The sequence below is a fragment of the Cynoglossus semilaevis genome, unplaced genomic scaffold, assembly GCF_000523025.1.
Source record: "Cynoglossus semilaevis isolate Cse_v1.0 unplaced genomic scaffold, Cse_v1.0 scaffold1033, whole genome shotgun sequence".
NCBI lineage: Eukaryota > Metazoa > Chordata > Actinopteri > Pleuronectiformes > Cynoglossidae > Cynoglossus > Cynoglossus semilaevis.
In genome coordinates, this window is record NW_007585109.1 from 866,437 (window position 1) to 891,241 (window position 24,805).

Consider the following 24,805-nt stretch of genomic DNA (forward strand, 5'->3'; position numbering starts at 1 on the left):
GAGTCAGAAGATGAGCTGCTGGATTTCAAAATAAAAGAATATGGATTTGAGTATGAATTTGTCACTACATGAGATTCTAACTGTACATGTCAAATACTCAGCCACAATATAGTTAATGGTCCTTTAAAATATTGTCTTATATGAACTAGTTAATGGCAATAACAGTAACAATAAAAGAAAGACGTATAATATGAAGTTATTATTGATGAAAATGCTATCCCTATAACAAATGGTTACATGATAATTTGAATGACACAAATGTGATCTGTAACTGAACCAATATTCTCCATCAATAAACAGTGTAGGAAGATCTACCATCTACTGTAGTCTCTGTCTGACAACCCACAGACAGGGCTTCTTAAATTACTCTGCAGTTCAGTTCCCTCCGTGCCTTCACTGAAAGCACCAGTCAATTTCCACCTCATAGACTGTTTACCTCCAACCCTCCCCTCCTCTCAATGCATGGACAAGCTCAGAATGTTGACCTCCCTTCTGTGCAGATAATTGGCTGTCAGCTGCCCTCTGTAACGTCACGGCATGAAGGAAAACTATAGAATGATGTACAGCCAGTCTGTCAGTGTCAGCCACCTGCCGGAGTCACTACCCACACTCAGCACCACTGCATGTAACATCCAGACCACTGTTCAACGTTTAAGTTGAACTAATTATGGTTCCGTTCAGCCTTTGTATAGTGATGGACCATTAAATGATCAACCGTTAAAGAAGACAGCCTTTGAAAATAATAAGACTCATTGTTCATTTATTGTGCTCGGAAGCAGCAGAGCGGATGAAATATTCTGTCGTTTCTGTCAGGCTGCACGATGCATTATAAATGCTCTGTTTGCCAATATATCCTTAGCCTTCATAAAATGTGCTGTAATGCAGGAATACAATCTCTACCACTTAATGCCTCACAAAACAAACACTGGTTGTGAAGTGGAGTTAATGCCTTTGATGATTATTTCATGAGTCAGTTTGAATAGTGCTCCACCAGTTATTCCAGGTCTCCTGCTTCATCCGTGTAGGAGAACTCTATCTCCCTCCCTTTCCCTCCCTTAATCACTTGATGCAAATGATTCCTTCTCCAGTTGACAAGTATCATAAGCCTCCTACACCATGATGAAAATGAGCTGTCAGGTCAATACCCAGCCCAGCCACAGAGTGATGTATTCATTTAATTTCAGAGTAATGGCTCGCAGGACAAGGGCATCTCCACTGGCCAACTCTGTCCATCCACACCCTGTCTTTCTGTTTGAGGTGCATATATTCTGCACATATTGTTCAAGTTACTATTACACTGCATACAACTCCAGAGGCTTCCAAAAAAAAACAAAAAACATTCTATGTATTTAAGTCTATGGGAAAATATTCTTTTAATTTTTTTGTTGCTTTAAGGGTCTTGATCTTTGTTTCAAGGTTCTTTTCAATGAAATATTGATATAATAAATGTAAAAAAAAAGGAAAAACTTAATACCTAAAAAAATATAATTTATAACAGCAACAATACAAAACTAGCATTAACATAATGTTATTCTCAAATTGTAAAAGTCATAACTGCCAGGGTGCAGTACCATGGCTGCTTTTTCTGATCTTCCCTTAACATATATTACAATTCTTACATTAGTTTCATGTTTTTACTTTTTGCTATTGTTTATTATGTGACAAGCCAGCGCTCAACCTTTAATACCTGCAGTGACACGTGCTGCATATCCTCCAACACAGCTCCCTCTACTGCTTTTCTAACGCCTGGTCATTGGACAAATATTTCATCCTACACACTGATGTGTTAGGTTGAGTTTTTATTAGTTTTCCTTAGTTTCTTGGATACATTTGCTGCCCCACAGTCTGAACTGATATTCTGTGCAGTAGGTCCATTCTCCCTTTACATAAATATGCATGAGAGCTGTTGAGCTCTGGTATTGAATGGGGTTGATGTGTATGTGTGTGTGTATAAGTGGTTGTGTTCGTGTATAGGAATGTACTGCGGAAGTCTTAGTCAAGTTGGAAATATGGATTAGAGCAGTGTGTTTACCACATGGAGTGTATTGTGTGTGTTTTTTCTAGAGAAAGAATTCTGTAATAACCTTTCATTAAAACTGTAGCCTCATCTTTTGGCCAAAGCAGTGCTCTTCTGTCTTATGTGGCTGTGCTGAGGGGCAACGATGTCCACCGTTGGGGTCACTTTCTGCTTCAGGGTAGCAGAAATGTCATGACTGTTTGCCTCCGGCTCTAGGCCTCACAGGTGGACCTGGGGTTCACATGAGGCCAAAACTATAGCTACCTCTGAGCCCTGCAGCTGAACAACAAAGTGAAGAAAGACATGGAGGGAAATGCTACATACAGTACATCTTTGCTTTAGTGTTTGGTTGGACAAACTGAGGCCAGTTTGTACCATGATCAGAGCACACAGCCTCCTGCATTGTTCTGCTTATCTTGTCAAGAACTAGCAATTTTAATAGTCCCACTAGAATTTCCAAAGTGTGAGACCAATAAAGTTCAAATTAATTATTATTATTATTGTATGATTTTAATTAAGACAACTCCAACAATACAAAACATCATGTGTTTTCAGATTTCATGATTTTTTTTTTTCTCTGTTCAACTGTCACATTGACCTCATGTCTTCTTTGCCAGTTATTTTGAGCTGGAGAGCAGCGGAGTGAGAGAAGAGATTCGCTACCACTACCGCTTCAAAGGCAAACCACGATCTGAGTCTTTCCCGTACCGACTGGCAGATGGACAGTGGCACAAGATCGCTCTGACCATCAGTGCGTCCCACCTTCTGCTTCATGTCGATTGTAACAGGTAGGATCACGTCTTCCTGTGAGAGTTTATGAACCTTTAGTTTGACAGTGTTTAACATTACCCCACAGTATGCCCGGCAGTTAAAGGAAGGCTGTATTTTATATAGAATATTTGCTGCTAACGGAGTGGAAAGTAAGAATGATATAATCGCCTCATCGATTGGGCAATGAGGGCCCTTTTCTAAAGGATCACTCAGTCAGAGCTGATCAATAAACATGCTACTCAGCTGTGATGGTCCTTCTCAAGTCCTGAGAGCCAGGAAGGAATCACTCGGCCTCCCAGAGTGTAGCTTCTGGACAGACGCTGTGAGATTAGGAAATATCTTTGGAGAGGATGCCATGCTCTACCATTGTGTGAGAAAATGTCTGATGATGCACAGTGGAGTTGGATTCCTGCATTGATTCTTCCCAGATGTGTTCTCACACAGTGCTGATGACTTGTTGATTAACAGTCAATGGTTTTGTCTTGATAGACTGTATGGCAGATTAAATGGCGGAATAAATAAGATTATCTGGGGCAGAGATCAATATGTATTCCAATGAGGTACATTTATTTGTGGTTGAGCTTTATATATGTATGTGTTAATTATTTCAGTTTGAAATATATGAAACTGGTGCAGAGCAGGTTATGGATTGACAAATGTATTGTTTTTGAATATCTAATCTAAATTAGTCGAAATGTTTTTTACACTTAGGTCAAATCTGTGTTTAAATATTAGTTTTTGGTCACTAAATATAGGAACTGCATCATATAACAGCAATCTTGTCCAACAAACAAACAAACAAATGAACAAGGCTTTAAGGCTCAGTTAAGCTAGTTCTACTTTTTTGGATATTGAAAAGAACATGTTTTGAATTACTGCCACTTGTGATTATCAACAAAGAAAAAACCCCACAAAAATGACGTAGCCCTCCTCCCCTACAACTCCCCCCGCTCTGACACATGGCACCATATTTTTATTTGATTTTTTTAAATTAAAAATTAAGTAATAAAGTGATTTTACTGCTTTTTAAACTTTGTATCAGTAACAATTTAATTATATATAATTTATAAAAATATTTTAAGATTGGAAGAGTAGCCTGAGGTATTGATGTGATTGTATTTCTTTGAAATATTTTCATTTGTTATTATATTTATCCTATTTAGAAAATAATATACCCACAGTCCTCTGGTCTAATTCAAAACATTTAGAATCACTAGATATAGAAGATTTATTTCACCCTGGTCACATGATAAAAGCGCTATCCTTGGACTAAATTTTGAGGAGAAAATGTTCTATGAAAAAAAAACTGCACTGTAAAAACAATGATTTAGCAGTCACTGAGTAACTGTGTTAAAGATTTAAAACATTGACTTTCGACAGTGTGAATGTTGAACTGAAGGCTGTTGAAAGAACCCTTATTGAACAATTCAAATTCACCTGAAACGTGTTTTCTATTCCGTTGATTTCTCCAGAACTACTCTGAACTAAAGAATGTGACTTTGATGACAACTTTGTACAGAGTAGGGGACAAATACCAGGGAAGTAGAAAGTGAATATAATATTTCTGCTTCATTTCACACCACTCAAGTAGTGAGAATAATTTATCCATTAATAGTCAACTGACAGACTCCCAGTCCTGTTCCAACCTTCATCATTTGAAAAAAAAAAACTGCGAAGAATGCTGCGAGTTAGCTCTGTGACCATTTTCTGCTGTTAATTCTTTTCCAATTTGTATCCAGTCCATTGCTCGGCCACACAGAAAGACAACCAACCAATAAGAGTCAAATTTATACACACCATCAATTTAGTCAAAAAGGTAAAAAAATTCAAACTGAAATCTCCCAAGTTCTTAATGTACATGTGTTTGTTAGCTGTCCTGCTGATCAACTGTCATACAACAACAATATAACTGACCATAATTGGTTCTTACCAGTCCCTGTTCCAAATTTTAACAACTATGAAGCTTTCACGCACTCTCAGAAGTCTCCTCAATAACAGATCACAGATGTTCAGGTCCTGTCTGTTAGTAAATCTTTATAACAATGTAAGATTTTCAGGTTATCACATCGGCTGCTGTACTGTACCCGTAAATCTGTGTCACTCCGTGCCGTAACTCCTCTCTTCTCTGATGTTCAGTTTATTGAGCTCATTTAATTGTAGAGATACAGTATAAATATCCATCTTTAAATTTAATCTAACACATCAGAGAATGATTTTGTACAAACTCACTGTGTTCATTTGCTGATTTAGTCAGAAGCCTCCTGATAATTTGCACCTTCAATCCCTTTATTAAAGAAAATAGGAAATATTATGCAAAACTTATTTCACAGGAAATAAAACACTGATGCCATTTTCCCAAGGAACTAAACCAATTAGTATTTCCAGTGGTGCTGATGCTTAAATTGATTTGTCACCTGCACGATTAAACGTTTACTAACAGTCAAACTCACTGACGTCCAACTCCAAGCACTTCTCTGTGTAGAACGTCACAACTCCTCTGTCCACAGGAAACATGATTTTCCACTTTTCTCCACATTATTTCCACTTTTGCTTCAACATCATTCAAGATAGAAGATCTGATATGTGGTGAGAGAGAGAGAGAGAGAGAGAGAGAGATATATGCTGCAGTCCATTCCCTGATGTGGAGAGAATGACTTTCTCTGTCCTCTGTCTCCTCCGTCTGCCATTGTATTAAACGCGTGTCATTTAAACCCTTCCTCAGACACATTTGTGTGCTATCACCTGCAGTGTTGTCACTGCTGAGCTCAGACAAGGTCACAGTCATATACTGCCGTGTGTGTAATTGCATTTCTTAAATTTTCTTAATTGAATTAATGGCAGACGCCCAGTGCATGTGCCCTCGTCACCAGGAGTCAGCTCTTTGTTTTAAACTGAGAAACTAATTGCAGCGGTGACATTGGCCGAGCCACACCGCTACGTGTCCGCCACTCACAGAAGGTCATTTCATGTGCAAGCTGGAAGGTGTTTCTCAGGGGTCTCTGCTGTTCTCAGCTCTGCTCATGCCCTACATATCCTTACAGTATATGTATGTGTTGAGCTGGCTGAGCCATGAAAGGATGTAGGCAGACGTACTGTACGTATATGATGAAGGGAAAAAAAAAAGACCATATGGATGAAAGAAAAATGAAGGAGCTGAAACGTGCAGCCGGAAACAGGACAGTCTGCTGTCATTATGATTGACACTAACAACTATTTTACAGTTTAGAACAAGCTGCTAAACTTCATGGCAAGGAGACCAGCGTGCATTGTCTCACATGATGTGTTGGCTGTGAGACGAACACGTGCCGGGTGAAATTAAATATGGCAACGGGCTTCAGCATAAAGAAGTGAGACGATTTGCTGTTTGACTTTGAGCTGAAGCAGGGACAGAGTATCCTGCTGCCAAAGAACAGCATGACCATTTGAATGAGAGGTAAATTAGGACCTTTTTGTTTGGTATTTGATGCAGAGTTTCAGAAATGACTCACTAATGTAGCCCTGAAGGGAGAGGAAACAACAGTGATTTGTGTCTTTGCTTAAAAATTGGAGCATGTTAGTGAGTCAGTGGAGAGGAGACGGTGGCCGGGATCAGCTCAGCTGCACTGTTGTAGTATTTGCAAACATGTAATTGGGTTTATGACCTGTTTCTAAAAATTAAAAACCAAGGGAAGGTGACAGCTCCCACGATTGGTTAGTGGTAGAATATGAAGATAACAAATATATTAATGGCACAGCATGTCAATTCTTCCAATGCGAGAAAATGGAGAATTATTATCTGTAAACAAAAGCAGAGAACAATGAAATGAACACCGACGGCTGGTGTTTTTGAAGTTGATTTGACCGAAATGCTTTAAAAATCACCAACATTTAAATCCAGCTTATGAAATTGTTTTTCCACTCAGAGACGTGACAAGAAAAATGGCTTTGCCTTCTGTTTCTCATCTGTTGGTAATTAGTGAGGCCTGATCAACATCCTCTGTTCACTCAGACGACAGCAGCTAAAACATTAACAAACACACAACACGTTTGGGATGAGATAAATGCAGTCTCTCTCGCTCTCTCTCTCTCTCTATCTATCTATCTATCTAACAAACACAGACATATATATGTACTGTATATATTCAAGAATAATAAGTACATTTCAAATCTACATGTGCAGTGACCACTGAGAAATGTTCACAACAAGACAAAGTAAAACGTTACAGTACAAATTAAAAAGTCAGGATGTCGATGTCTGTTGTTGTTGTCATCTGTTATTAAATATAGCTGATTAAAAAGTTATTATGACATATACATATTTTAGCAGCGTATGCTGGTGTGTTGGTTTTTACAATTATATCACTGTTTACATTTAATTCATGTTCATTTCAGCACGTATTAGTAGCTATTTATACCAGTGCTGCTTTTCACTCCAGGATTATTAAGATCTCAAGATAAAACAAATAATTAATTATAAAGTTTATCTCTTAACAGTTATTTAGTTAGCAGTAGCTAATATCCAATTGAAGCCACTAAGATAAAATACAGTTGCTGATTAATGCACACTGTTGAATGCAGCATCAATGTTCATTAAGAGACATTGTCCACCTTGTTCTTAGTCTCACCACTCGTCGTTTTAGATGATCAATATCAAGATCTAATATTAGCTTAACTGACATTTGACAATAAACTCTGGTCTTATATGTGTAATGCTGATGGAGTCGGTCAATAAAACTCTGGTCTTCAACTGTGTCTGTGGACAAATGATTCACAGGTGATTCCTCGTTAACATTGGTTAACAATGTATTACTGATGAGGAACAGCAGCTTTGGGGAAGTGGTGGCACTAAGATTAAGTTGGAGCTCTTGGAAAAGCTTTATTCTATTTACTGTATTTACCATTCTTTACTCTGGAGATAACTGTTTGGGAGAACGCGGGTGTCACAGCTATGTGGTTTTTCAGTCTCAATTGGATGCAGTTGAATAACAGTTGCACCTCATTTACAAGTTTCTACAGTAACGTGACAGTAGAAAGCTTAGGAAGGCTCTGTGTGAGTCATGCCTCACTATAAATAGGCGAGAACCAACATGGAGTTTTGACTGTTTGAGCAGATGTTTATTACAGTGCAGGTGTAAAGGAGTTTTTTTTTATTTGTCAACAAATACACACTTATGTATATATAGCATATATATGTGTGTGTGTGTGTGTGTGTATATGTATATATACAGTATGTATATATATATATATATATATATATATATATATATATATACATCTATATATACATAAGAAAGCAACAAGCAAGCAACAACACAAACAAAAGAAATGAATGTAGCACAATCCAATGTATGGCGTACAACCAGTGAACGTAAACAAAGCTGTCTTTCACATCAGGTCTTTCGCAACACAGGATGTATTAATTCGCTGCACTTGACAACTAGTTCCTGCAAGAAATTTGTTTTACAGCCATACATAATATGGATTTATATGAGGCTATTTCATTTGGTATTTTTTGTACAACTACATGATCAATACATGGAGCATAAGATGCAACTATTAGAGAAAGAGCAGCTGATTAAACATGGTATAGTAGAAGATGGTATTAGGAATCATCAGTGTGGGCTGAATTAATCACAGGGTGGGCTAACACCATGCTCAGGTCTACATGATCTCTTTCATTTTGTCCATAAATCACCGTCAGAGAGTAATATTTAAAATGTAATTATAGACCAGATTGGCTGGTGTTTGACCAAAAAAGGAGCTAATATTGTTTTTTTTTTCACTTCTTCAGGTTACTCTTTTTCCTTTTAAGGGTTGAAATGGGAGGTTGATAAAATCCCAGTGGTCTTTTTAGTTTCATTTGACTATTGAATTTAAAACATCATTATTAATCAATATTTTTTTAATTACAGAACTTCAGATTATTGCTGCAGTCTATTTAAATATACTTTAATCAAGATTGGAAACATGTTTATTAAACATCAATGTTGTGTCATTTTTTATTTTAGAAAAGATTTTAGTGCATGATCTGCCTTTTCTAAAGAGTTAAACTGTATAAAAAAATAGAAAGAAGAAGAATCTATTTTTATGTGCTGTTTTTTATTGGGCTTATAAGTTTCCTAATACTCTAGTGTAGAGATGCTTTCCAGGAAAATATTGGACAAATGCAGAAGAGGAAACACTGAGAGCTCTCTACCTCAAAGATCTCATAATGATATAACTCACAGGGCTTTTGTGACCAGCAGGCAGAAAACGATATTCAGCTTTGCTCATTAAAGAGGCCAGTGAGCCGGAAGCTGCTTTTTTTCATACCTGCTAAGCAGCTCATCAGCTCAGCCAAAACTATCATTAGGATAAGAACGGGCTGTAGAGAGCCATGGAACATTAGATTAATGATAGAGCCACAATAAAAAAAAATAAAAAAAACTCATCTGATGATCCATTGATCTCATCCATTGTTCTCGCTCAAGGGTGTGTGTTCTGTTGACCGATATTTGTTTTCATTGTTATAAGACTGACAGTGAATATGTTTGTGGTACAGTGGTTAAACTGCAAAAGACAACGCCGTAAGTACAGCCAAATACACAACTGAAGAAAACATTTAATTTCTTATAAAGGGCAGTGTGAGCTGTGCTTAGCAGAGCAACAAGCGTTCATTATTGCATTGTACCTGAACACTGACGCCTCGGCTAAGAGAGCGAGAGCTGCAGTGCCGCGAATGATAATGACTTGAAATCAGGTTAATAATGCCACATGATGGCTTCTGTAACCTTCACACCTCTGCCCCGGTTTCTTGGCAAGTGTTTTGCTTTGAGATACAGTTGGTATCTCCGAGCAGAGAAGCTCTTTTGTTAAGCAGGAGGATTTTATTGTGACAGCCGCACGGTGCACAGAAAGCAAAGAGGAAATTATATGTGGCCCTGGGGTCACTAATCAATGGGGCAACTCCAGCAAAATAAGCCACATTTAGATCAATGGGTGTTAGTCGTTCCAGTGCTGCAGCTCTTCTAGGCGTCTCCCAGTAATTACTCTCCCAGCCATGGGCCGTCTGATGGAGGAAAATGTGAAATGTCAATGAAAGGTAGTGCTGAAGTCATCAACTTCAACTGGTTTCTGTGTAATTTGCATCTTACGTCAGTTTGGTTTCACAGACCATCCTCTGTAATCATCATTCAGTCTTTAGGGATTGTCGACTCACTGTTGAAACTGTTAAAGCACTTTTTTATTGGACATCAGAAGTGTTACAGCCTTTTACAAGCAGGAACTGAGAGTAAATCTGTGGCTTCTTAGTGTGGCTTTGTTTCTTTATTAATATCATTATTGTAGGCTGTTGACTTTGCTCTTAAGGGATTATTGGTAAATGAAAGTGCTATTTATGGCTTTGCCAATTGTCTGAATGCTTTGGCACTGTGTGGTGTGGATCTCCGGCTTAACACAATAGCACAGGGTTCTTAGCTGAGGGATGGTGATGGTGTGCAACAGACCCCAACTAGTTAAAACTGGTAATTGTTAAATGATATTTATGCACTTTTAATTTGGAACCAGTGGACGGACCTACAGTCCTGCCATACCCTGATATTTTACCGGCTGCACTTACGACCTTGTGAGCCACCTGAATTTGCACAATATCACATGATTCTGCGGTAATTCCGAAAGCATGCGAGGCAACGAGATCCCGCCATAAATGGACTGTATAAAGGCAACAACAACCAAAAGTTAACGTTGCCTCTGTGGAAGAGCACTGGTGTATCTGGTGGATTTCCACTTCAAGAATGAGTCTCTCATCATGCATAATGAAAAATAAAAAAATCCCCACCCCCTAGCCATTTGACCTGGTGTCACTGGAATGGACGTATAGAGTTGTGATTTCTGATCTGTACATTGTGTTTATTTCCAAGGTCTAATTTTTCCATCTGGTGCGAACTACTGGGTTTAAATTGACACAAACTCCATCAAAAATAGAACATTTTTATGTAATTTTAAAAAGCATATTACATTTATTTATTCACTAAACCAAACATAACAACTTAGCGAGAGAAATAGGATTTTATTTTAAATCAAATGCTCATTCCAATTAGGGTTGTTTCTCTTCCATATTTCACAACCCAGTAGAAGTACTAGTGTTTTCATTTCTGTATTAGCCGACACAGTACTGTCACCAATACTTTGGTTACTTTAGGTTGAGTTTCATTTTGTACTGTATATGTGTTGCACAAGTCTGTGTGTATTCCAGTATATTCATGTGTATGTTTGTGTGAGCACATCAAGAACCACAGTGAGGACCAAACTAGGCCATTTTTTAAAATTTTCTTCTCATCAACAGAAGGTTACGAAAAGGTTAAACCAAACAAATATTTACAAACACTGTCTGAAACTAGGAATACAATAAAAGAAGACAAATAAAATGAAACCTTCTGCCTAGTTAACACAGCCACTGAACAGAACCCCATGGAGCTTTTACACCGTCTCTTGTAAATAAAGTGTGACTTAAACTGGCAACGTTTTTTGGACATTTCAGTTAACGAATGAACAAACACAATGTATGTTAAATTATTCTCAACAAACCATGGGTGTAGACACCTCATCCGGCCACTGTGACCTTAAAACTGAGAAGAGACGGTCGTGTGTTCAGCACCAAGGCACGTCTTCAGGTGTTCTTTTAAATGACTGGTATCACAACATAACAATTCTTACAGTGAGTTTCAGTAAGGTTCCTGCTGCTGTCTTCATTCCTGATGTGAAAACATCTGCTTCAATAAACTACATTTTCACCAATATTGGGATAAAGTATTCAGTCTGCTGTGTACCTTATACTGCACACACTTGACCTCCCTGCTTTTGTCAGTTGCTGTAGTCAGGGTTTTTTGTTTTTTATTGTTGGCAAATACCAGGGTGTACCAGAGTGTACCTCGGGCACAGACAGACAGAAAGACCTACACACACATACGCCAACCTGAGGTCCCTTGGTTCCTGTATTTTTATTCTTTTCTACAGAATAGACATGCAGTTTTGTCTTATCAGCAGAGGACAGAAGCCTGTGTGAACAGATAAGGTCATTGTTGAGCTAAAGTAATTACAGGTATCTGTGACTGGGAGGAAGCAGGTCGTTTCCAACTCGGTTGACGGAGCCTCCCCCCTCCCCTCCCCCCCCCATGACTGGATCTTCATCTACATGGGTGGATCATATCTTATCAGTTGCTCCAACTTGGGTGGAAAAGGAATTCAGGTCATTTTATCCATTAGGCATGATACATCTGCGATGTTTGTTATGATATGCTCCAGTTTCAGGCAATACTTTCACTCCTTATTGGTACTGTGCTCCAGTTTTCGTTGTCTAGATTTAATTTATCTCCTCGGGGATCTTTTGCATCAAGTACAAGAATTTCTAAAATACTTGGAAATACAAAGCGCGTTCCAAAAAAATCCTGCCTTCTCTGGTTCTGTTGCGTCATTAGTCTCAGGTGTTTTTATTCTAAAAGACCTCACCCCGGGCAGATTAACTTGAAATTTTCCAGCAACACCTCAAACTGCACTTACTCTCCCTTTGATTCATCCACATTAGTAGAAGGAAGACTGACGCATCAGCTTTTCAGCAGTAAATACTGTAGTGCTGCAATCACAGCTGCCTGAACACCCATTATTGTTTCCACTGGTGTTGAAAAATTAACAGAGCTGCATGGTTTCACATCTGCAGCACAACAAAGAGAAGCTATTTTGTGGGAGAGTCGCTTTGTTTTTTTTACAGATATCTAGATATATGTACATCATATGTACAAGAGAAAGCCAAAAAGTTGCTGCTTTTCATCTTTCTTTTGCATCAGGACACGCGCAGTGTCTTTACCTCAGTCCTAGGACTCAAAGGGAGTTCCTTTTAAATGATCTTTGAGTTTCGGGAAAATAAATTATCACGAATTTGAACAGGTTTCCATTCAGTTTTAGTGAAAATGTGATAACTGTCCTAAATTTAATGTATTTTTGGTTTGTTGTATTGTACTGTGTATTGTGCTGTTTCATTTATCTAGCAGTGGCATGTCATGGGACTGAATTAGCTCTGGCTACAATTGGTTGCATAACTGGAAATGGATCCTTTTATCTTTATCTTTTAAAGCCTAAAATGTAGAAGCTAATAGCCTAGAGTAGCAGTCGTATGTATAAAAATTAGTTAAACATCAAATTAAAAAAAAAAAAATCAAATGTTTCACAGCAGTTGGCAAAGATGTGGTGATTAAACATCTTAAACATTTGATGTCTGGCTGATAAGGCTAACTTGTTTTTGGAATAAAGCCGCACACTAAAGTTCTGTGATTTACCTTGGTGTATACAGCTGGTTCTGCTTGTTAATTTGGGCACGACTGTGATTGACTGACAAGCAGGAAACCATTTATTTAACACTGTTTCAGTGTCACTGCCCCTGCCTCATAACAAGAACACCACTGGTTCAAGGCCCAGATGGTAACACACACACACAACCACACATAAAATTGACCATTGGTGTGAATAAAAGTATAAATCGTTGTTCCTTTTCATATGTAAGACTGCTGGGGCTGGCTCCACCTCCCACCACCATTGACCCTGACAAGGGTTAGAAGGTAGACGATGAAAGAATCACCTGATAAGTGTTAAACTCGTAGAACTTTTCAAATGCTTTCTGCTCTACGACACAGTGATAGAGTTGTACAGTTAACAGAGATGTAACCGAGAGTGTTTCCCCTGTGGGAAGAGGCTCATTTGTAATCTCTTGTGATTTTATTAGTGATGTCCCCCAGGGTGGAGCTGTACGTTTGTGTTCAGCTCAGAGAAACTGCATCAAGGCTTTACGATCATGTACCAGTCACTGAGCTGGTGTAGGTGTACTGTTATACAGAACATTCTAGTTTTTTATTGTCATTTTAACTGCTGAAGACTTAATTTAGAGGAATAATAACATAAAAGTGTGTTCGCGAAAGCTATTTGCTTTGTCTTTCTATTCACATCCGAGCAGAATTTCACATGTAAATGAGTCAGGATCCATATCCAATCTCAGCAAATGGGCTGTAACGGAGTATCGTCTCATTTATTACATGCACAGTTGAGTAAGTAGGGCATAATGTGCATTCACAGTGGAAAGGTTGACTTGTGGTTATTGGTGCTCATTGTGCTCATCTTTACCTTATTTCTGTCCCTAATGGCATCTTGTTTTTAAATGCTGGTCGATTTGGAATGTGAGGAAGGCCGATGGGAAAAAAAAAGCTCAAGTACAGTATTCACCAATCAATTTAAGTTAAATGGTACAAAAATAAGACTTAGAGAGTAAATTGCATTCAGTGTAAGATCACCTGTTCTACCAAGAAAAAAAGGGATTTGAAGCTCTGCACAGTGGTGTCCTGTCAAGGCCAGCGTTTTACTGTCACCTCCTCAGTGCATCGTGGGTTTTTAATATTTTAAATGTATTTCAGTATTGCAGATTTTTTGCTGTATCGCAGGTTTTTGCGGTATATATGTTTTTTAAATTTCCAATACTTTCATTATTATCGTGATAAAATAGACGTTTTCTAGCCTACGAAAACAAAACAAACTAAAATAAATTAAAAGACGTTTTGTAACATACACAGTATTGCAAGAACCAACCTGTACTAGTTATCTAGGTTATAACGATTCAGTACACTACATTTCTGCATATTATTGATGGTTTCTATAGACATAATGACATCATTAAGACATTAATGTATTCAGGCAGGATGCCACTGACGGCCTAGGTGAGAAATGCACGGTACGTCACTGGCTCTGCATAACCCAGGTCTGTCTCATAGATGATAAATGCAGCGCTTTTAGAATTCTGTCCCACATAAAGACTCCCAATTTAAATAGGACTTAAATGTGCAGTTTGATTTATTTATTTATTTTTTACTTTTCTTCTCTGCAAGAGCTCACAGAAAAAGCACCAACGAGACAGAAACGTCCTGGAAAGAAGCAGGTAGATGGAAGTTGCTTGCATTTTAGGGTTTCAACATTGAGGCTGTCCTTTGTAAGTGGATTTCCATACAGTGACAGAGACCTACGAATACACCGCAGAGCTCTTTTGAAAATGAAATATTTAGGTTTGTGTATTCCTCCAGCCTGTGCAGAGTGTTTCTGTTAACATAAGACCAGAAAAGGAAACAGTCAGCTCACATGGCTGCACTCCTCAGTATATGCCTGGGTTTATTTCATTACAGTGCATGAACATAGGGCTCTTAAGCAGTTTGCTAAAGTGGATTCTGAGCAGACTTTACTGTCTGTAATGTCGGATAATGTCGATTTACATCATCCGTCCACCATACCTGGGCTCTTTCCTACATTTAAACTTTTTCTTTGCTTCAGCTCTGCCTTTGACATGAATGATGACCAACTTCTTCTCACCTGCCTGACTTTTTTTAGTGAGCTGTGGGTCTCCTCCTTTCTCACTCACCCACTCACTCACTTACTCACCCACATTCACATTCCCACAGACGCAGATAAAGGGTAAGGAGAGCGGTGTAAAAAATGGAGCAGTGCCGGCCTATTTAACCGGTTATGGATGAAGTGATGGCTCCGCTTCATCTGGTTTTGTGTATTTTTGCCGCAAACCGTTCCACCAACAGCAAGGTTTAATTTGGGCCGCATCCTCTCCTGGAGGGGAGTGTCTTACATGTTGAGGAACTTTAACATGCTGATTTTAAATTCAAATTATAATAATTATTTACAGGAAGCATTCTCTCAGATTGAGATTAAATTAATACCTTGCCCTAAAAGCAGTAGGGAAGTCAAGATATTGTGATTGGCTGTCTCTCTGGTTTGTTGGTTTATATATGGAAATTCTGTTTTATATAATCGTAACCTGAACATTATTAAATGAAAACCAGAAACGGTGGACAGTCCTGAGAGGCCACCTCAGTAATTTTGGCAAGGGATTTTATGCTAGTCAAGTGGACAACTCCATTGTCCTACACAATAAACCACCTGTTATATTTGTCTCTCCATCACACCATCGTGACCAACATACACGTACAGTACATAAGAAAAAATACCTCTGCTTGGCTCCTGCCCTTTACTGTTCCTCCAGTTATCATGACTGGAGAAACAGTCCAGTCATGATAACTGGACTATTCTATAATTTCCCCAGTGTGCGACCAATAGAGTTCAGTCTAAACGTATCTATGAGAATTTGAATTTGAATCTCTGTGTATTGCCTTATGTATGCATTATGCTGTACAAATAAACTTTCCTTGCTTGGATTATTCCAAACATGGATTTCATAATCCTCACATATCTGCACAAATAATTTCTGTTGTACGTTTTGCCGTCAACTCATTAACTGCATTAATTAACATTCTAATGTCTTGTGAGTGTAAATTGTGGCCATCACTCACCGAATCCTGCAGCATGTTGATAGAGAAGCGCTGTCGCTCATACTCTACAGTATGCTGAGTGCTGTACATTGTCTATAATTAGCTGATGATAGCCTGTTGTGTCAGACTGTGCAAACATTCCTCTGAGCACATTAGTATTCTAATTGGCTTTATCCTCACCGCCGCTCTTTCCGGTGTTGTTGGTAATCTTCTGTGCCATCCTGCTGCTGCTGACTGGGGTGAGAAGGTGACAAAAGAAAAGGCAGAAAAGATGATGGCAATAAAAATGAATTATGACAACGCGATTTCTATATTCTCCAGCTCAGTGGTGTCTTTCTCAGCAGGTGGGGCTCCAGAAAGGTCCGGCTCTAACAGCGATGGGGTCGTTCAGATTTTACATATGTTAACGAACAGCTGAGTTTGTGGTCAGACTAAAGTAGCCATGGTGATTCTCAGGGACAGATGGAGTGGAACCTTAGCACAAAGCCCACTTGACATTTATTAATAAGCATTTAACAAGAAAAAAAGGGCCAGATGCCATGTTGTTTTCCTGCTAAGGTTTTGCCCTCTTTGCTCCTCTTTGATTATATGCTCGTTCTTTTTTCAGTGTTTGGCTCAGTGAGCGACTACAGTGAATTATTCCACCATATGTACAAAGAAAATTAAAAACTAAAGCCTTAATTGAAACCCCAAGAAGCTCGAGAGCTGCAGTGATGAGGAGCAATTCAGATCCAAAGAAATTACAGCAATAATCCCACTCAATGTTAAGTATTTAATGCTAAATGCAGCTCTTATAATAAGCCCAAAGCATACAAATTAGCCTGGTTTATTTAAATAAAATTACTATCATTGTATCATATACAATTAAACAATATCTGTGTCTGATTGGGGAAAAAAAGGAACTTTATAAAACTTCAACTATAGGCTTTTGATGTAAAGCTTGTGGTTGAAGTTTTATTTCTCCCCAAGTCCATTTCCAAGGTTGGAGTGATGGTGGCACAACTGCACTTTCATTTTCTCTTTTTGAACTTTGTGTCATTCGATGTTATTGATTTTGATTTATCATAAAATAAGACGTTACTTGTGTTAGTTTGATATATTTGAAATGTAAACTGTTGAGATACTTGTTGAGGTACACAATCATCCATAGTTTCCATTCATAAGAAGGAGGACAACTGGTCTGATCATAGTCAGATTTCTTCACTGTAACTAAGATGATGAAAACCTACGACGTTGTTCTTCACAACATCCTTTCTGTTCCACTGGATCCACAAAAAAAAAAAAAAAAAAAAAAAAATCAGTTATCCAAATACATGAGTGTTTTCTGCTCCCATAATGCAACACACATATATATATTATGTCAGTAGTTGGACACTACACTACACAGCCCTACACTACGGTTTCCTACACCACACAGTCCTACACTGCACGTCCAGATGTCATTACACTGCTACAGAGCCCTTAGGGCAACACTGGCTGTCCTGCTGTGGAGATCAGACACTGTTCTGCACTATGTGCTTCCCAGCAAGTGGAGAAGTAAGTGGACACATGGTGCAAGGAAAGTCTGACAGAATTTGTTTTGTAATTCAGCAGTGTTCAATCAGTGTTCCTGCCAGAACGACATAAAAGTGGGAAAAGTGTTTCCGTGTCCTTCTCCTATCCACACCTTCTGTTCTGCTTTGTTGTTGGCAGGATTTATGAGCGGGTGATAGACCCTCCTCAGATGGAGCTCACCCCTGGCATTGGAGTGTGGCTCGGGCAGCACAGTCACAAGCACGGCTTGTTCAAGGTAAGAAAGCACGTGCATACGCACTAGAGACGCAGACTTTGATTGTTTCTTATACAGTGATCCCTTGCTATAACGCGGTTTACTTTTCACGCTTTCGCTACTTCACGGATTTGCATCGTGCATTGTGTTCTGCATTCTGATTGGCTAAAAAGTCACTCCGCTTCTTCTCTACCTGTGCGCCAATAACGTTGCGGTTTAATATGTACACGTACGTAAAAAAGCTTGCCAAATTGACATTACGTACGTGCAAATTCTCTTGCAATTTCGAGTTTATCAAACCCCATAATGTCGACAAAACGCTCTGGACCGGCAAAAGTACCTGCGGTAGGGACCAAAAGGCAGCAGAAGATGCTGTCTATCGGTGATAAAGTAAAACTATTGGACATGCTAAATGAAGGTAAAAGCTATGCGGCTGTAGGTCGGCATTATGGAATTAATGAATCTTCCGTTCGTTCCATAAAGAAGGAAGAAAAAAAAACATAAGGAAGACAGCAGCAATAAGTTTTAATAAGGATTCAAAAAGGGTTGCAACTGCCCGCAACAAGACCAGGTAATTTGTATTTTTTTCATAATCATTTTTAATTTTCTCCCGTTCACGGTGGGCGGTGCTAATCTCCGCAATTTGAAGCCTTCTGTTCACGTTGATGATTAAAATTATTATTTGACAGTACATTACAGAAGTTATTTGTTGAAACGTTTCTAAAGTACTTTTATTTTACTTTATTTGTGAAACAAATGGTTGAGACTGTAAAATGGTTTGTTCGTTCTTTCTCTTCTTTTTCTGAGTATTTAATTGTAAAAAAAATAAAGATTTCTACTTCACGGATTTTGCCTATCACGGGTTCTTTTTGGAACGTAACCCCCGCGAAAAACAAGGGTTTACTGTAATCAATTAATTTATAGAGGATTTTCTTCAAAATGACAAAAAAGTACAAATATAAAAGGATATATAAAAATATTTTCAAGGAAATTACAACAGCATAAAAGTATATATAAAATATCTGTAGATATAGGAAAAAACAACGACTATAAACAACAGAGCTATGTCTAAAATGTACGTTTTTTTTCAGTTCATCTCCATTTTCAAAATAACAGTGGAACCAAAGTTTATTGGCAGCTAAATTATTAAAAAGAAGCTTCAGTTTGGGAGAAGTGTAATCTAAAAATCCTCCTAGTGGATGAGGTCGCTTCATCAATCCATCATTTCAGTTCTACGTACACACACAGTTATAAAAACGCTGTCTTCTTTGGAAATTTGAACCATAACTGAAACCATATCCATGACTAACATTAACTCGACATAAACCCTTTTCCTAATTGCTAATTTTATCCCAAGCCCCAGAAATGAGATTTTGCCTCCAGAGAAAAGGAATTGAGTTCACATTAAGACAGATAGACCAGAGAAGATCAGCATTTGCACTGTGGATTCTAGATTCTAACACACACACACTTGCTTAAGTGTAACCAGAGATCAAAAATACAAAATATCAGAGAGAGAGAGAGAGAGAGAGAGAGAGAGAGAGCGCAGAGAGGGGGGGGGGCGCAGAGAGCAGCAGACCAGCTCAGTGTGTGTTTGAAACACTTGTTCCCAGGCCCATTAGAATACTGCTGATATTTAATCACTTCTCCTTTTGTCAGCCTCCTGCACGCACACACAGCAGGGAGTGGAACCAGCGTGGTGTTTCCAAAAAAAAAAAGATATTCCCATCTCACCTGCCCACCTGCCCACATATTGATTAACCAATAGACCCTGCTGTGGTGTAAATAATTTCTCCTACCCATGTCTTTACTGCTACTGCAGCTGCACACAGCCCTCTATCCTGCCTCCTTCTCATCCTTCAATCTCTCTCACATCAAGGCTCGGAGGGCCGTCCTTTACTGGAGGAAGGCTGCAGTCTGTGTAGAAACAGTTCCATCATCCAGCTGCCTGCTCACAGTTTCCTCACTCATTGTCTTTCATGTGCAGCAGAAGGGTTTGATGTGTACGGTTACATATGAAGTGACAGGGAAAATGAGGGACATCCTACAGGATTCAGATGAGAGATACACAGAGAGTACACACGTTTACTGTAATGCCACTGCATATACTGTAGAAGATTCTAGCATGAAAAAGGCTCAGTAGGATGGGATCACTAACATTTCTAAACCTGATGTCACTGCACACACACATACACACACATTGGTGCTTCACTATGAAAGGACTGTTGAATCTCTGCACAATTTATTGTTTCTCATTAGGAAAACAAAAAATACAAATTTGATATGCAATGATTTGCTTTTTATTTTTATGGGTAGAGGACAACATAGTTAGGTATGGATGATGGAATTAATAACAACAAACACAAAGAAAAGTACGTGAAGTAAAGCGTTTATATACAGTACTTCCTGACTTTATTTGAATAGTTGTTGGCTAGAAAATAAATACTTCAGATAAAACAAGGGAATGGTAATGTTTGCCCATCCATCCATCCATCTGTCCATCCATCCATCTATCCAATCATCCAATCTTTTGATTATGAATTTTCCCATCATACATCACCTGACCTATTCCTTTGTTCCCGTCATATTTGCCATTGATGTACTAATTAGAAGTCTACTTTCATGTTGTTTTTTCCCCATATCATTCAATGTTCCTGTTGTTTATATTTTAATTATATAAAAGGTACCTGTGTTTTAGCAACATGGTACAATTGAGTTTTTTTTTTTTTCCGTTTTTTTTTTTAAAAAAAAAAAAAGGTTTGACTAATGGACTATATAATTTAAACCAAAAGCAACTTAAGGAGAAATCAATGCAACTCCAAAGTTGCAATATTTTCCGTGCTTCATTTCTTAATGTTTAGTCCTCAGATGCACTGCTATTGATTCGTTCTAAGTCAGCCTTTTTATTTCAAATTGCATGTGGGGAAAAATAAATGAAGTTTGTGTCTGTGTGTGAGGGTTAGAGTTAGTCCAGGGTTAGGGCTACAGTGGTGGCTTGGTGGTTAAGGAAGATGCTTTGTGTCCGGAAGGTCACAAGTTTGAATCCACCAGCCACTAGGTTCCACTGAGGTGCAGTGAGTATGGCACTGTCCCCACACACTGCCCCCCCTCGATCATTAAGGTGATGGGTTAAAGACAGAGGTCACATTTGGTTGTGTGCGGAGGTGTGCCGTGTCACAATGACAATAATTCAGGTTCACTTGACCTTAACCTTCTCTGGTTACATATGTTGTATCTCTGTATGACTGTTATGTTCATCGTCAACAGTGTTACTTCTATAGTGTTACCACTAATAACACTATGTCACACAACATGATATCCAGTTTTTCATTCTCTCCTGCTGCTGTTTCCTGCTGTAACGACCTTTGCTCTCTCTTCTGTATTTCAGGGCATCATCCAGGATGTGAAGCTCATCTTCGCCCCCAATGGTTACATCACACAGTGTCCTAACCTCAACCGCAGTAAGTGTAATGGTGACAAAGTCGCATATTGAGAGTGTTCTCAACACACACTAAGACTGAGAGCTGAGGGGTAAAGATAAAACGAGAACCTTGGCCATTATTGTGCGCCATTATAACATCGGATTGCCATCAGTAATGTGTCGTGCAGCGGCGACATCTCTCCACTGATCACAGACAAAAACCTTGCTTCTTTTTCTCCTGCCTTTACTCCACTGATCTTCATCGTGCTGTCCCTGGGCCTGAGTGCAGGCCAGCCTTGTTTTTCCATCTGTTTACTGTCACACAAATTAAGATACGAGGTCACCGCTGTGTTGCTGCCTCTGTTGCCGATCAATAAGGTGTATAATCACACCTTGTTGCATCACTATTGATACTGGCGCACCAGCCAGGAGCCTAAAACAGAGAGCAGAAAGATGCATGAACACTCAGTGTGTGTTTGTCTTTGGCTACCATGAGCTAAGACCAATGAACAGGCTAAAGATTTTCTTCTGCTCTGTTTATCTACTCTCTAATTTGTTCTCCTCTTCTCTTTATCTCATTTCTTGTCTCATACTTTGTTTTCGCCAATTGAGCTTGCCCGACCTGCAGTGACTTCCTGGGCCTGGTGCAAGGCATCATGGACCTTCAGGAGCTCCTGGCCAAGATGACACTGAAGGTAAACACTGCAGATAAATTCCCAAACAACAAGCAAAATGTATTTATTAGGACATTAGTGAAAACATTTTTTTTACTATAGTAACATTTTGAATAGAATACAAATAACATCCTCCTCTGATGTAGACACAGACAGATGGTTCTTTTAACTGCTGTTGTTTTGTATAATGTGAACTTTTTATCCAACTCTCACTTTGTCTTACTTCTTACATCTTTATCAAGACATATAGTGCATAAAAGGCTGAACTACATTGTTATTAAAGAAACATACAATGAGCCCCTTCATCCGTCTGCTGAGAGAATGTGATTGTTTTTCTCAGTTGAGAAACTGAGTATGAGTATGGATTGAAGTGGCTCGTCGAAACTGAGTATGGATTGAAGTGGCACGTCGAAGAAGATATGAAATGATCCTGTCTGAATACCAAACAGGCCGGCATGATTAAACCATTGAACCCGTGCATTAGCAAAACGAAGTGAGATATTCATGCATGCAGTGCATGTCTGCTTCAAAGTTTGAGCCTTTTGATTTTGGTTAATCATTAAAATGCTGCCTTAATTTGAGGTTGTGTTTATTTACTGATGTCAGAGCTTTTTAGGTTTTCTAATCATTAGACCAGAGTGTGGTTAGCGCACATCGTGGCTTGATAGGTTTGGTTTCTCCGCTGGGTGATAAAAGAAGAGTTTCCTCATTTAAGCATGAGAAAATCCAAGTAAACAAGTTTTCAACATGTTATTGCTTACATTCCAACCATATATTTGTTTCACCTGTGAACAGAGCACTGCACACTGCAGAGACAGCGTCACATCAGAGATATTTGCTACATGTTTGGCTTTAGAATATTTTGAGTCCAATGACACGACATGATAATATTTCTGTAAAAACGCAGGCCTAAACACTTCATCCATTTCATCCGAGGGTTAAATATCTATTTTATTTTCATTTCATCTTACATCTGTCTGGTTCCCTTCCTCTGCGTGTGTCTGTGTCATCAGTCTCATTCACATCACCTGGTGCTCTCTGTAAACAGACCTCCCTCCTGCACTCAGTCCTGGTAGGATCAGTGTTCTGTGTGGTTGAGGTTTCATGCTGGTTGTTCCAGCTGCCTCTAGTCCGTGTTCTTATTCTTTGTCCTCATGTCCTGTGCCTGGTCTGATATCCAGTAAGTGGAGGAATGTCATTTTGAATTGTTTATGAAACTCCTTGCTCCTGATCTTCATCTCTCGAGTGCTGTCAGGGTCTTACCTGTTTCGTTAACTTTTTAATTATTAAAGCTGTTGTGGACATTGATGTTTGGACCCTTGTCCATCAGTTGGACCAGTGAAAATCTTTTTTAGATTTAGACTTTTTAAATTATTATTACTAATTCAGTCAATGTTAATGTCTGGCCAGGTGTTTCCAGACAGTTGATTTAATGTACTCACCAAAATGTGATTATTTATATCAGTGTCTTTTAGATTTAATCAAAACCCTTTACGTTTATGTACATTTCCATAGTCTACTAGCTTTGACCCAGAGACCTGAAAATCTCACTGCACAAACTTGATGAATGGCCTCCTTTTTGCATTATACAAACGCAGACAGCACTTTTGAAGCATCCCAGTGACAATGAATTCCTGGCCCATGTCTGTGAGCGGTGCTCAATCACATTAGCATGTAGTTTTCTTTATGCTGTACCAACAAATGACTTGAATGTGTGACACAGTGGCCAGCTGGAACGTCTCCAGAGGAAGAACACAGCCTCGATTCAACCAGGATTTTACTTTATAGGAAAGGCTGCTTTTATTTTTTAGTCTTTCTGACAATGTGGCCCTGTAGCAGAATCTATCAGTGGAAGTGGAGGCAGGTTGGAGGTTTTATATATATATTTTTCCACCATGTCTGCATTGTCCAAATTTAAATTATTCAATGAGCTAGGTGTTTGGGGTATTGTTTTTATTCATTATTAAATTTCAGCTGAGATTGCGCTACTTGGTATCCATTCAGTTAACAGTCAGCGCACGTTAATCAGCTGTTAAGAGACAAAAGACAAGATTGTGAAATTCAGCTCTGAAGTTAAATGTCTTGTTACATCCCTCCCTCTCTGTCCTCACCCAGTGACATTGTCTTTTGACTTCTGTCAGTCAAAGATGCATCGCCCATGTCAGGAGGCAACAGTGGAGAATACTGATGATGAAAGAAGACGCGGGAGAAAGATTTATCATTTTGTAGGAATGAAAGGGCTGTGGCAGGATGGGAGTTGTCAGTCCTGTCTGTCATTTCACAATAGATTGTAGCCTGAGGTTTGGAGCCTGAGCCGAATGGTGATTTAATTTTTTTTTCCTTCTTTTGGAGCACCTGTTTGATATCCACCAGGTTAAAGGACTGGAGATTTTGGTTTTGTTTGGTGACTCTGGTGATTTTGTTCTTTGACGCAGCTGAACTATGCAGAGTCCAGACTGACCCAGCTGGAGGGCTGTCACTGTGAGAGGACCTGCAGTGCCAACAACATGGTGTACAGGAATCAAGAGCTTTGGGAAGAGCCTGAGAACTGCAGGAACTGTGCGTGTAAGGTCAGTGTCCATGGATCTGGTATTATTCTTAACTTAAAATAAAAGAATGTGAACTTAAAACATTTTCAGGTTTACTTTTTTGTCACATAAATAGAAACATATTACTGCTGATAATTTGTATGATTTGTATGCACAATTGATTATTAGGCAGTGATGAAGGATCCAACCATGCAATGATCTATATGGAACAAATTCATGAATTCATCGTTCCAATTAATTAACCGTAACAATAATGGAAAAAAGAGCAGCTTTGGCCAAG

The 24,805-nt window shown here is 38.8% G+C and overlaps 1 protein-coding gene across 2 annotated transcripts in view; it reads left to right on the forward strand.

The window, feature by feature from the left end:
* Positions 1 to 24,805, forward strand: part of LOC103398389 (protein kinase C-binding protein NELL1) — a 194,480-nt gene that overhangs the window by 72,179 nt on the left and 97,496 nt on the right. For both annotated transcript variants that reach the window (XM_008336989.3, XM_017030667.2), the window contains 5 exons: positions 2,635 to 2,805; positions 17,806 to 17,902; positions 21,270 to 21,342; positions 21,915 to 21,997; positions 24,412 to 24,546. In XM_008336989.3, the coding sequence (XP_008335211.1) occupies positions 2,635 to 2,805; positions 17,806 to 17,902; positions 21,270 to 21,342; positions 21,915 to 21,997; positions 24,412 to 24,546 (559 nt within the window). The remainder of the gene's footprint in view (positions 1 to 2,634; positions 2,806 to 17,805; positions 17,903 to 21,269; positions 21,343 to 21,914; positions 21,998 to 24,411; positions 24,547 to 24,805) is intronic.